Here is a 14,773-nt window from a genome sequence, read left to right on the forward strand (position 1 = left end):
GTTGTGTATAATCCTTTAGTAAGTTGTTGGATTCAGTTTTCTACTTTTCTGTTGAGGACTTTTGCACCTATACCCATAAGAGATATTGCTGTGTAGTTTTCCTTTCTTGTGATGTCTTTGATTGGTTTTGGTAACAGGCAATACTGGCCTCATAGAATACGATGATACATGTTTGCCCTTCTACTTTTCATAAGTTTGTAAAGGACTGGTGTTAATCCTTCTTTAAATATTTGCTAGAACTCATCAGTGAAGGCATTTGGTCCTGAGCTTTGCTTTGTGGGAAATTTTCTGATTACTAATTCTTCTATTTTTCACTTTTATAGATCTATTCAGATCTTTTTCTTGTTGTGTCAGTTTCAGTAGCTTGCATTTTTCTGTGAATTTGTCCATCCTATCTAAGTTATGTAATTTGTTGTCATGAGCCATTCTCTTATAATGCTTTATATTTCTATAAGGTTGGTAGCAACCTCTTTCATTCCTAATTTTAGTAATTTAAGTCCTTTTTGTATTTTTCTCTTGGTCAGTCTAGTTAAAGGTTATCCATTTTCTTTATCTTTTCAAAGAACTTTTATTATCCTTATTTTTTTTCTACTGAATATTCTATTCTCTCTCCTTTATTTCCACTCTAGTATCTGTTATCCCTTTGATCTGCTTGCCTTGGTCTTGGCTTGTCCTTCTTTTTCTAATTCCTGAAGGTAGGAGTTTAGATAACTATTTCAGATTTTTCTTAAAAAAAATAGGCATTTACAACTATAAATTTCTCTATGAGCAATGCTTTCATTTTATCTTCAAACTTTGTACACTGTGTTTTCATTTTCACTCATCACAAGGTATTTTCTAGTTTTTCTTGTGATTTCTTCTTGGATCCATTGGTTAAGAATGTGTTCTTTAATTTCCACATATTTATGAGTTTCCCATTTTTTCTTATAGATTTTAGATTAGATTTCCAGTTTCATTCCACTGAGATCATAAAAGATACTTGCTATGTTCTTAGCCATTTAAAATTTATTGGAGACTGATTTTATAGACTAACATATAGTCTATCTTGAAGAATGTGCCAATGCACCTTAGGAGGGTGGAGTGTAATAGATATGTTAGGTTTATAACTGTTGGGTTATAGTGTTCAACACTCCATTTGATTGATTTTCTAATTGTTCTATTATTGAAAGTAGGGTAACAAAGTATCCAACAATTTAACGGTTGAATTGTCTATTTCTGACATTTTTTGCTACATACGAGTTCGGATCCTTGGGTTAGTTACATATATGTGTATATGTTGCATAGTTGAATGTTACATATTCTTGATGAAGTGAAAATTTATTATAGGATATTTATTGTCTCGGGATGCCTGGGTGGCTCAGTTGGTTAAGCAACTGCCTTCGGGGTCGCGTGGGTGGCTCAGTCATTAAGCGTCTGCCTTTGGCTCAGGTCATGATCCCAGGGTCCTGGGATCGAGTCCTGCATCACACTCCTTGCTCAGTGGGGAGCCTGCTTCTCCCTCTGCCTGCTGCTCATTCACTCTCTCAGACAAATAAATAAATAAAATCTTTAAAAAAAAGGAATATTTATTGTCTCTATTAACAATTTTTGTCTTAAAGTCTATTTTGTCTGATATCAGTATAATCAACCAGCTTGCTTTTGTTTACTGTTTGCATAGTAAGTCTTTTCCCATCTGTGAACCTTAATCTATTTGTGTGTGTGTATGTGTGTTTGTGTGCTTGAGTGTTTCTCTTATAGGCAGCATATAGTTGGGTCATGGTTTTTTTTTTTTTTTTAAATCGGGGTTGAAGGATGGAGCCCCATGTCAGGTTTCACCCTCAGCACAGTCTGCTTGGGATTCTCTCCCCCTCTCCCAACCCTTCTTGCCTGTGCTTTCTCTCTCTCTAAAATAAATAAATAAATTTTTTAAAAAATAAAGTTTTATTTACTTATTAGAGAGAGAGAGAGAGATGGAGAATCCTCAAGCAGACTCCCCACTGAGCATGGAGCCCGACATGGGGCTCGATCCCAGGATCCTGAGATCATGATCTGAGCTGAAATCAAGTCAGATGCTGCCGACTGAGCCACCCTGGCACCCCCTGTGCGCAATAGGTATTTTTATGTATCATATTAACTTCTTGCTATTTCTTATTATTTTGAGTTATTTTCTTTCTGGCTGCTTTAATTAACACATTAACTTATAGCAATCTAACGTGGATTAATACCAACTTAATTTCAATAGTATACAAAAATGTTGCTCCTATATAATTCTGTTCCTTCCCCCCTTATCTTTGTGTTATTACTGTAATATAAATTACCTCTTTATACATTGTATGCCTGTATGGAAAAGAGGTAACAGCACACCAAACTGCTTATCCCTACAGAGGCTTGCATACAAAGTAGATTTTGGTGTTTCAGAACTTAGATTTCAGGAGGGTTCCAATCATTGACTGATAAAACGATGCTCCCTGTGTTTAAAATGTTTGTGCTAACAATGATTAATGCTGAACATCTGCTTTGTTTCTTTTTTTTTGTTGTTGTTAAAGATTTTTATTTATTTGAGAGAGAGAGAGAGAGCATGAGCGCATAGAGGGAGAGGGAGAAGTAGGCTCCCCGCTGAGTAGGGAGCCTGACACGGGGCTCGATCCCAGCACCTTGGGATCATGACCTGAGCTGAAGGCAGATGCTTAACCGACTGAGCCACCAAGGCACCCCATCTTGCTTTATTTCTAAGAGGTTGGACTTTGGGGAAACGCTAGGCAGAGGCTGTCTATCTGAACAGCCCCAAATAAAAACACTGGGTCCTGAGTCTTTAATGAGCTCTCCTAATTGGCACATACCATTGCTGGGAATTAAGTGTGTTCCATATGACTCCGCTGAGAGAAGAGCCTTAGACGCTTTTGCCTGCTTTCCCCTAGACTTTGCCCATGTGCCTATTCTCTTTGCTGATTTTGCTTCATATTCTTTCAATGTAATAGATCCTATATATGCATACAACTACATGATGAATGTGTTTCTGCTCCTAGTGAATTACTGAACCTGTGGCGGTTTAGGGAATCCCCAAGACAATGCCTATCACCAAATATTTAAAATGATTGCTTTACGCAGTTGTTTTAAAAATCAAATAGGATAAAAGGAGTATAAAATACATTTATATTGTTTTTTATATTTATCTATGAAATTACTTTTATGAATGCTCTTTATCTCTTCATATGGCTATGTGACTGCCTAGTGTTTTTTCATTTCAACCCAAAAAGGATCCCCCATAGTATTTCTGGTGGGACAAGTTTTCTGGACATTAATTCTCCAGTTTTTGTTTATTTGGGACTGTCTTACTTTCTCTTTCACTTTTGAAGTATAGTTTTTTTTACATATAATAGACTTTGTTGACAGTCTTTTTCTTTAAATATGTCCATTGCCTTCTGCTCTTCACAGTTTTCAGTAAGATATACGCTAAAATTACTGAGGATGTCTTATGAGTTGTTTTTTCTTGCTGTTTTCTGGATTCTCTTTGTCTTTTAGCAGTTTGATTATGACATGTCTACATATCTTTGATTTTAAATTACTTCGAATTTGCTGGTTTTCTTAGATGTGCAGATGAATGTTTACTCCCATTATGTGTACATTGGTGTGCTTGTCAGGGTCCTACAAGTCCCTGAGGCTATGTTCATTATTCTTCATTCTTTTCCTTTCTATACCTCAGACTGGATAATGTCATTTGACTTACCTTCAAGTGAACTGATTCTTCTTCCTGCTTAAAACTGCTGTTGAGTTAACTCTAATGAATTTTTCATTTCAGTTACTGTAATTTTCAAATCTGGAATTTCCATTAAGTTCTTTAAAAAAAATTCTATCTTATTATTGATTCTATCTTCGTTTTAAAAACTCTATTTGGTGAGACACCATTTTCATAGTTTCCTGTAGTTCTTTAGACATTATTTCCTTAGTTCTTTGGCTATATTTAAAATAAGTTTATACACTAACTACAATGTCTGGACTACCTTAGGGACACTTTCTATTGATTGCTTTTTCCCATGTGTATTGGACATCCATTTTTCTTTCTTTGCAGATGTCATAATTTTTGTTGAAAAAAGTGCATTTTAAATAATACAATGTGGCAACTGTAGCATTCAGATTCTTCCCTCTGCTCAAGGATTTTTGTTGTTGCTGTTGTGACTTTCTAAAAATAATTCTTATGCTGTTTAGTTAGCTTATTATTTGGCCCAAATTCAGTCATCATCTCAGAATGCTATGAAATTAAACAATTAATTGCCTGGGTGAGCTCCTAGTCGGGTCATATAAAGATAGCCTTATGAATGGGGTCTTCCAGGAAATTACCAGACAGATTCCATAATGATAATTCTCAAGGAATAAGTTCCAGCCCTCCCTGTGGCTGGCAGATTGCTGGCTTTCACCATGATTTAAAACTACTGTGAACTTGAAGAGAGGGAATGGGAACTGGGCAAGTGAAAATCCCACAACATTCACTGTTCTTAAGGAGATTCAGCCATTTTCATGAATAAGTGTTTCCTGGAATGTTGTAAACTGGTGAATTTACAGTTTTGAAAAAGTTGATTCTAATTATTTAGCCTGTTTTCTCCTTCGTTAGAGAATTTTCAGAGGTCTTTACTCTGTCATTTTTGCACATCTCACCCAATTTGCTAATATTTTAAGAATATTTTCACCTATTGTTTTGACAGATATTAGTCTGTATTTTTCTTTCTTGTTTTTATATTGTCTTCACTTAGCTTTGGTACGATAGTGCTGGCCTCATAAAATGAATTGGGAAAGGTTCTATCTATTTTTAAAAAGATTTTATTTATTTATTTGAGAGAGAGAGAGAGTGAGGGAGAGAGAGAATGGGGGGGCAGAGGAAGAGGGAGAAACAGACCCCCCACTTAGCAGGGAGCCCAATGCAGGGCTCGATTACAGGACCCTGAGATCATGACCAGAGCCAAAGGCAGAGGCTTAACCAACTGAGCCACCCAGGTGCTCCATAGATCTATTTTCTAGTAGAGATCAAATGGAATTGGAGCTATTCTTTAAATGTTTGGTAATATTTATCAGTGAACTCATCCAGGTGATTTTTTTCAAACTAAAATTAAGTTTCTTTACTAGACAGAGGATTGATTATTCAGGTTATCTTTTTCATCTTCAGTGAGTTTGGTACTTTGTGGGTTTGAGGGAATTGGTCTATTTCATCTAAGTTGCTGAATGTATGCATATAGTATAGTTTTTTCCATATTATCTTTTTAACATCTGCAGAGTGTATAGTAATATGACTTCTTTTATTCCAGAGATTGGTAATTTTGAGCTTCCCTTTTTTTCTTTGTCAGTTACCTAGAGATTTATCAATTCCATTTATCTTTTTAAAATCAATTTTTTAGGGTCACCTGGATGTTGCAGTGAGTTGAGCATCTAAGGCTCTTGGTTTCGGCTCAGGTCATGATCTCAGGAAAATGAGATCGAGCCCTGTGTTGGGCTCCACACTCAGCTGGGAGTCTGCTTGAGAGTCTCTCTCCCTCTGCCCCTCCCACTTGTGCTCACTCTTTCTCTCTCTCAAATAAATAAATCTTCTAAAAAAATAAAATCAACTTTTTTAAAAAAAAGATTTTATTTATTTATTTGACAGAGAGAGAGAGACAGCCAGTGAGAGAAGGAACACAAGCAGGGGGAGTGGGAGAGGAAGAAGCAGGCTTCCAGCAGAGCATGGAGCCCGATGCGGGGCTCGATCCCAGGGACCTGGGATCACGCCCTCAGCCAAAGGCAGACGCTTAACAACTGAGCCACCCAGGTGCCTCCAACTTTTTAATTCTTAGTTGTACTGATTTCCTTTGTTTTCAAATTCATTGATATATACTCTTATCTTTATTATTTTCTTTTTTTGTTTGCTTTGTATTTATTTTGCTTTTCTTCTCCTAGGTTAAAGTAGAAGCTTATTGATTTGAGACCTTTCTTGTTTTTGAAAATAAGCATTTAATGATAGAAATTTCCCACTGAGTGCTGCTATAGATGCAGCCTACATATTTAGATATATTTTCATTTTTGATTTGCTCAAAATATTTCCTAATTTTCCAAGACTTTCTGTTTTACCTATGAATTATATAGAAGTATGGTTTTTTAAAAAAGATTTATTTATTAATTTTAGAGGGCGAGGGCATAGGGAGACGGAGAACAAGTCTTAAGCAGACTCTGCGCTAAGTGTGGAGTCTGACATAGGGCTCGATCCCACGACCCTGAGATCATAACCTGAGCTGAAACCAAGAGTTGAATGCCCAACTGACTGTGTCACCCAGATGCCACTAGAAGTAGGTTTTTAGTATGATTTCACTCATATGTGGAATTTAAGAAAATGGATGAACATACAGGAGGGGAAAAAAGAGAGAGGAGGAAACAAATCATGAGAGACTCTTAACTATAGAGAACAAATGGGGGGGTTGATGGAGGGAGGAGGATGGGGGATGGGATAGATGGATGATGGGTATTAAGAAGGGCACTTGTTATGATGAGCACTTGGTGTTATGTGTAAATGATGAACCTCTGAGCTCTACTCCTGAAGCCAATATTGAACTGTATGTCAACAAATTACAATTCACATGAAAAATTAAAAAATTTTAAAAATTTAAATTACTAGACATTTACTGTAAAAAATACATGTTTTAAATTTCCAAGTATTTGGGCATTTTTTTTTCTGTCAAGTGTAACCGATTTCTAATTTAATTCTTTAATTACATTTTAGTCAGAGAACACACTAGGATTCCAATTCTTTTAAAAAATGTAAAGTTCATCATCCAGGATATGGTCTATATTGATAAATATTCCTTGTGCACTTGGAAAAAATGTTTACTCTAACATTGTTGCATGGAGTGCTTTATAATGTCAATTCAATCCAGCTGGTTAATAACATTGTTCAAGTCTTCTGTATCTTTATTGGTTTTCTAACTATTCCTTCTATCTATTAATGAGAGAGGAAATGAAATCTTCAACTACACTTGCAGATTTATCAATTTCTCTGTTCGGATTTGTTATTGCATCATATATTCTGAAGCTCTGTTTTTAGGTGCATACACATTAAGGATTGTTGTATCTTATTGGTAAATTGACCCTTTCATCATTTTATAATTTCATTGTTAATACTCCACTAATACTCTTTGCTCCGAACTCTACTGTGTCTGATATTAATATAGCTACTCCAGAAAGTTCACTTGTACTTTGAATTCTAGTCTTCTTCCCAAATCTGCCTGCCACTATTTACTTTTCACATTACTCAAATAGGTGTTCCATGCATTCTGTCTAGGTTTTTAAGACAGTATGTAGTATGCTTACTCCATCTTATCTAGAGTTGAAACCTTCTATTTTTTAAAAGTTAATTTTAACTTTGTAAATTTTAATTTTTAATTAAATACACAAGCATAGTTTAAAATTCAAATAATAGTACAGTAGTTATAATTAAAAAAAAAAACCAGAATTCTCTTTAACCTATGTACACCCTATCTCCAATTCCCAATCCTCAGAAACAATTCCGTTAAATACATTGTAGTTCTACTCATTTACCTCCATGTTTTTAAATAACTTTTAGAACTACTACTTCTTGATCTTTAATCTTTACACGTTATGTATTGATTCTTCCTATAGAAGATGTTTATTCTCTTACATCACTGATACTTCATCACCTCTTCATTTTCCTAATGGTCATACCACAATTCTTGTGTAATCAATATTCAGTAGATTACCATTTACAGGTGTTACATTGTACACTATGATTACATTTTCTTTCTTGTACAAGACTTTTTGGTTTGCCCTAGAGCTAATAACTGTCTCTCTCCTTTTTTGCTTTTCCATGTATTCTATCATTAATTCCCAAACTTTACCATAGCTGTAAAAATTCTCAGTATGGTCAAAATCCATCTTCAGAAACCAACTATGGGACTGCAACAACTTCAGAAACTAGATGGGACTGCTGCACAGCTGTCATCACAGAGCTTCCCTTCCTAATTTGAGAATTCTCTTTTCCTCTATTCTGGGTTGGAACTTCAGGTTCCTGCAACCTTGATATTCCTCTGTCTGAATTTTCTCTTATTTGAGGAAGCATTTCTTCCAGTAGCATCCTAAGAAAGTGTGCATTTGAAGCCAATGTTTTAGGTCTTTTTTTTTTTTTTTAAGAATTATTTATTTATTTGTCAGAAATAGAGAGGGAGGGAGGGAGAGAGAGAGAGAGAGAGAGAGAGAGCAAGAACAGGGGGAGTGGCCAGCGAAGGGAGAAGCAGGCTCCTTGCTGAGCAAGGAGCCTGATGTGGAACTTGACTCCAGAACCCTGGGATCACGACCTGAGCCAAAGGCAGATGCTTAACTGACTGAGCCACCCAGGTGTCCCTAATGTTTTAGGTTCTTTGCACATTGAAGGTTTTATTCTATCTTACAGCTAATTGATGGTTTGAGTTGTATAGAACTTAAATTGCAAGTCAAAATTTCCCTCAAAAATTTGAAGATAATTTAAAACTGTCATCTAGCTTCTAATGTTGCTTTTTAAGGAGTCTCAATTGTGATTTCATGTCTTTTGTATGAGACCTGTTTTCCTTCTCTCTGGAACATTCTAGGACTTTTTGTTTATCTCAGGTACTTTGAAACTGCACAGTGAGGTGCTTTGTAGCTTTTCTCCCTTTACTGGTGCTTGGGTGGGCCCCCTTAATCAGGAAATTATGCTCTTCAATTCTGAGCATTTTTCTTGAATTATTTCTTTGATAGGTTTAAGTTCTTCCATATTTTCTTTCTTCTATATTTCTTCTATATTTTCTCTGGTTTCTTCCTATAGATCCCCTTTTTATCAGAAGTTGCCTCTTGCATACTGATCTTTAAATTTTCTCTCTTTGTTGCGTTGACCATGGAAATTTCAATTTTATCTTCTGAGCCCAATTCTGCATTTAAAATTTGTTATCATGTTAATGCTTGGAAACTTTTCTTAAAAAAATTTGCTCTTATTTCATGGAGGAAATATCTTACCCTCTGTGGATAAGGGATTGGCTAACTAAGTCCACATAGGAAATCTGGACCATATCTTGTTTTTGTACAGCCCGCAACGCAGGAATGGTATTCAAATGTTTAAGAGGGTCAAAGAAAAATTAAAGAAGAATATGGGTGCAGATTGTACATGGCCCAAAAAACCTAAAATATGTATTGTCCACTCCATTACAGAAAAAGTTTGACCAACCTCTGTTCTTTTACACAGAGACCTGACCAAAAGAACAGTCAACCTCTGTTCTATTGCACTGTTTCTGTTTTCTACAAGTTCTTCCACCCTGTTGGTGGTGGTGGTGGTATAGTTTTGCTATTGTTTTGGTTTGTATTTTTCATGTTATGGACTTTTTTTGATTATCTGGTGATCAAGCTTTGCACTTATATAAGAGTAAAGTATTAAAACTCTGATCAGTAGCTCTGCCTACATGGGTGTGGCTTATATACTGGGAAGCTTTGCCAGAGTGAGGTACTTTGGTAGGAACAGGACCACTTTGCTACTATCTGTAGGTCTTTATTCATGAGGTAATTAGTATCCCTAGATATGACTACTGTACTTTCCTGCCTTGGAGATATAAGATTGATTTTAAGCCTATTCAAAGCTGGAATATTCTCATATTCCATAAACAGATTTTCTTAACCCCCATCTTTAATACATCCTTAGCTATACCTGCAGCTGAAGAATATATAAATTCTCTAATACAATCTTTCCAGAGAGTAAGTTTGAGTGGGGGATGGGACTGTCTACTTATAGTAACTTGCAATCAATTCTTTTGTGATTAATCCTACTTTAAATGATACTTTAGAGTGTCCCCACGTCCTAAGCTTTTCCATGCCTGAATCCGAAGAATCTTGTTGGCTTTCACGACAGCTTTTTTTTGCTTGCTAAGTCACTCAATCATTCATCTGTTCTCCAGTGTTCAAAATTTGCTGACATCTCATCTGTTAGTGCCCCCTCCCCCATTCTTTTTAACTTCGTAGTTTTGGCATTTTTGTCATTTTTATTCCTTTAGTTTTGTGGAATTTTGAGAGGGGTGAAGATTAATATAAATGTTTGATTTTTCCAGAGATTTAAAACAATCTAAATTTTATATGACATTTTTTTGATATTGTTTTAAAGTAACTCCTAGGTTCTGAGGCATCAGACCACAAAATTAGGCAGGATAGGAAGATGGATAGTGCCAATATTATAGACCACTGTTGAAAATTAATGGAAAGTCAGGATGCCACTATTTTTTATTCCATTTTGGTTTACTTTAAAGTGTTCTATGGTAGAAAGGCATTTAAGTTACCAAAACAGTTCAGAGAAAAGAATTTCACCTTTTCTTTTTTCCATTGTTTTCATTCTGCCTTGTTCAAATGAATTATGCCCACTTGAGAAAAGATTATACTTTCAGTAAAGGAGACCCGTTAGGAAACTCATAGTGCAGTTGTAACCTGGTCACAAAACCATCTGGTACATTCCCGAAGGCTGTTATTACATTTCATGGACTTATATTACTTCAAATACTCTAACAGTCCCATGTGGGCATAAAAAAAAAGATTTTTTTTTAAACTCAATTTGTTTCTGCTTACTTTAGACCTTCTAGACTTATCCCTTATAAGAAGACTGCCTGATTGTAAGTACATTTTATGTCAATCAATACACATTATGAGTTTTATCAAGTGATGTAAAACATTCACTTAATTTTTAAAAGAGTATTTCTTTGTAATAAAAAGTTGCTACTTGTTGATACGGTTTCCCTGAAAAATCAATACAATGACAGTTGGGCTATCAATTTTTAAATTAATAATAATAAAATACAAAACTTCAGTACTGTATATCAATGTTACAAACACATGTTTTTTAAATGAAATTCTAGAAAAGTATGATTTGAAGCTCTAGATGCTCTTTGGCCAACATGGTATAGTGGGGAAAGCACCAAACCCACTATTTTTCACAAATTCAACAAGTATCTATTGAGCATCCATGACCCAAGCTGAGGCATAGTTGGTTGCTGAGAATGTAAAATATATGTTTAGGGAAGGAGACAGATAATATAAACAGATTATAACAATACAGTGAGATATATGTGTAACAGAGATAATGTATAAACTACTATGGGTTTCCTAAGGAGTAAATAACTAGTTGGAAAAGTAAAAAGAAATCTTCATAAAGGACATGACCTTCAACTAGGTTTTGATTGGTAAACTTGCCAAATTTATGATCTGATAGCTTGTATGCCAAAGCAGAGAGTAGTGAAAGGATATGGTATGTTTAACAGTAAGACGTTTTATGTGTAACAGTGAGAGCTTTAGAGGATAAATGTAGATTCTAAGGATGAAAAAGCAGGTCTTGAGGTTTTAAAAGTAGGTGGGGCCAAGATATGAAGGCCCATTTAGTAGTTATGTGATGTTAGACAAGAAATTTCATCTATTACAACCTGTTTAATATATGTAGAAAATGTTTATAAATGACAAAGTAGGATATAAATATATTTTTGCTTCAAATGATTTCTTAAAATTCAATGCATTGCCTATATTAAAAGGAAAAAAATAATAACTGAGGTAAGAATATTTACTGTCCTGAAATTAAGTATAGTGACTAAAAGTCAAGAATTTTAAACAATATTCAGGCTCCCCTAGGAACTATTTGCTGAATATTAAAACACAAATACAAAAACACAAAACAGGGGCGCCTGGGTGGCACAGCGGTTAAGCGTCTGCCTCCAGCTCAGGGCGTGATCCCGGCGTTATGGGATCGAGCCCCACATCAGGCTCCTCTGCTATGAGCCTGCTTCTTCCTCTCCCACTCCCCCTGCTTGTGTTCCCTCTCTCGCTGGCTGTCTCTATCTCTGTCAAATAAACAAATAAAATCTTAAAAAAATAAATAAATAAAGGTAAACTAAAAAAAAAACAAAACACAAAACAGGTCATCAACAGGGAGACACCAAGTAAGCAGATGAAATGCTTCAAGAACAATTTATAGTGCAACTTGATGCCAAGTACCAATGCAATTTCTAGGCAGAGAAGGGCAGCAGCTTAACCGTATCAGTAGATTAACCATAGAACCGAATCATTTAATTTGAAAGGAAACACCTGCAGAATATCATTTTAAAATGATGGGAAGGGAGTGGATGATGTGTTCTGGGACTTAAATCCAGCTGTTGTAGTCTTATGTCATTAGCTATCTGTAAATCTGAACTCCAATGCAATTTAATATGCTTATGTGTAAACAGGTTAATGTGAGTGAATAAGACACTTGAGAAAAACTTAAATTCTGGATTTGGTTAGGTCAGATTACAGTTAGGTGAAGGTCTTTTGGCTGAACAAAAAATATGTCAAATGGTCATGTTTCCATGATTTTATTAACCTGTGTTCTTTTATTTTGATTATATGACTGCCTTACAGCCTCACAGGAAATAATTATTACATGGTTTTTAACTAATTACAATTTCATGAATAGAGAATATAAAAATATTATTAAAAGTCTAAGGATTAAAGTGTTTATAAATTAAATGCTATGTTCTACAACAGGAAAATTATGTTATACAATGGTGATTTAATAACAAGTTTCACAAAGCACAAATCTTAATGGACCAGAATCCTTATGAAAAGAAGTATAAGTAAATGCTATTGTTAGTTGGCATTACTTCTTTAGTACCACAAGCTTTTAAAAATTTTTTTTAATTTTATTTTTTAAAAGATGTATTTATTAGAAAGAGAGTGCGCATGTGTGCAGGGGGAGGGACAAGGGTGAGGGAGAATCTCAAACTGACTCCTGGCTGAGCACAGAGCCTGAAGTGGGGCTTGATCTCACAACTGAGATCATGACCTGAGCTGAAACCAAGAGTCAGATGTTCAACCAACTGAGCCACCCAGGCGTCCCCAAAAGCATGGTTTCTTTTAACTCTTCTTGAATGGTTTGCTTAATACCCATAAAATCATCATCTATGTTCTGATGTTCACAAGATAAAACTTTTACCGTTTGGTGGTGAACTTCTATAAACATTTACTGAGTACCTCTTCTGTGTGACATTCATTGTTCGATCAATCAAAAATCTTCTTTAAACTTTAGCAAATTTTGAGGTTTTAGGGTTTCATTTATTCCACTGATTCTTTTCAGCTTTCACTGTGACATCATTAAAAATATATCAGTTCCTAAGGTTCTATTAAAAGAAAAAGCTATCAAATTTATCCTAAGTAGCTGGGCTATCTTTTCTATAGCCCTGGCCACGGATAATATTACAGTAACATTACATTAAATTTTACTTACCTACCTAGGGCCTGGTTTAAGGCCCTATATGCTTGAATTTCATACCACTGACGACCAGGTAAAAGACCTCTCAATTTTGAGTGCTGATCATTGTATTGTCGCTTTAGTTCAACCTAATAATTTAAAAAATATTAAAAATATAGTAGATAAATTAAGGCTCATTTAAAAAATCATATTAACTTCTAACATTCTGAACATCATTTTATTAGGGAAAAGAGAGTTTGTTTTCAGTATATCAGTACTAAATTTTCTTCAGTTCCTTTACAACATGTCTATTCAGGGATGCCTGGGTGGCTCATTTGGTTAAGCATCTGCCTTCAGCTCAGGTCATGATCCCAGGGTCCTGGGATCAAGTCCCACGTCAGCCTACCTGCTCAGTGGGGAGACTGCTTCTGCCTCTGCCACTGCTCCCCAGATTGTGCTCTCTCTTTCTCTAACAAAATCTTTAAAAAATAAATTAAAATTAAAAGAAAGTCTGTTCATCCTTACTTTCCCTGAATTCCTCCATGCAACTAATTAATCAGCTGTTTGATTAAATCAAACGTTTTATTGAGAAATAATTTACATAGAATAAAATTCACAAATTTTCAATGTATACATAGATAAATCTTGACAAATGTATTGTCAGGTAACCACCACTATAACCATAATACAGAATATTTTCAGCACTCCCTAAATTCCTTTTTAGTCTCTCTTCTTCACTGCTGACTTTGTCAACCAATGATCTGCTTTCTGTTTTGCCTTTTCTAGAATTCCTTGTAAATGTTATTACATTGTATGTAATTGTTTGTCTTTTTCATTAAGCATAATGATTTTGGAATTCATTCATATTGAAACATACATCAGGGGTCCATTTTTTAATGTTTATTCAGACTGATAATCTCTGCTTTTTAATTGGGATGTTTAGACCATTCACATTTAATGTAAATATTATTATGATTTGGGTTTAAATCTACAGCAGCAGAATACACATTCTTCTCAAGTGCACATGAAATATTCTCCAGGACAGAGTATATTTTGGCCACAAAACATGTCTTAAGAAATTTAGGAAGATTGAAATCATATAATGTATCTTTCCCAACAACAATGGTATGAAATTAGAAATCAATAACATGAGGAAAACTGGAATATTCACAAATATGTGGAAATAAATAACATCCAACTGAACAATCAATGGATCAAAGAAGAAAACAGAAGAGAACTCAAAAAATATCTTGATATAAATGAAAACACAACAAATCAAAAATATCATATGCAGCAAAAGCAGTTCTAAGAGAAAAGTTTATAGTGATAAACATCTACAGTAAGAAAAAAACAAAGATCAATTTATATACCAAAAGATTAGATAACCTAAGAGAAATGGATAAATTCCTACAAATATACAACATACCAAGATTAAATCATGAAGAGATAAAAAAATCTGAACAGATTTGTAACAAGAAAAATGAAACAGTAAGCAAAAATCTCTAAACAAAAACAATCCCAGGGCCAGATGTCTTCATTGACAAATTCTATTGAGCATTTAAG

At 34.8% G+C, this 14,773-nt stretch overlaps 1 protein-coding gene across 5 annotated transcripts in view; it reads right to left on the reverse strand.

Annotated features, from left to right (window-relative positions):
• BRIP1 (BRCA1 interacting protein C-terminal helicase 1) overlaps window positions 1–14,773 on the reverse strand; it is a 180,727-nt gene that overhangs the window by 13,282 nt on the left and 152,672 nt on the right. For all 5 annotated transcript variants that reach the window (XM_034640449.1, XM_034640448.1, XM_002924348.4 and 2 more), the window contains one exon: window positions 13,247–13,359. In XM_034640449.1, the coding sequence (XP_034496340.1) occupies window positions 13,247–13,359 (113 nt within the window). The remainder of the gene's footprint in view (window positions 1–13,246; window positions 13,360–14,773) is intronic.

The sequence above is a fragment of the Ailuropoda melanoleuca genome, chromosome 13, assembly GCF_002007445.2.
Source record: "Ailuropoda melanoleuca isolate Jingjing chromosome 13, ASM200744v2, whole genome shotgun sequence".
NCBI lineage: Eukaryota > Metazoa > Chordata > Mammalia > Carnivora > Ursidae > Ailuropoda > Ailuropoda melanoleuca.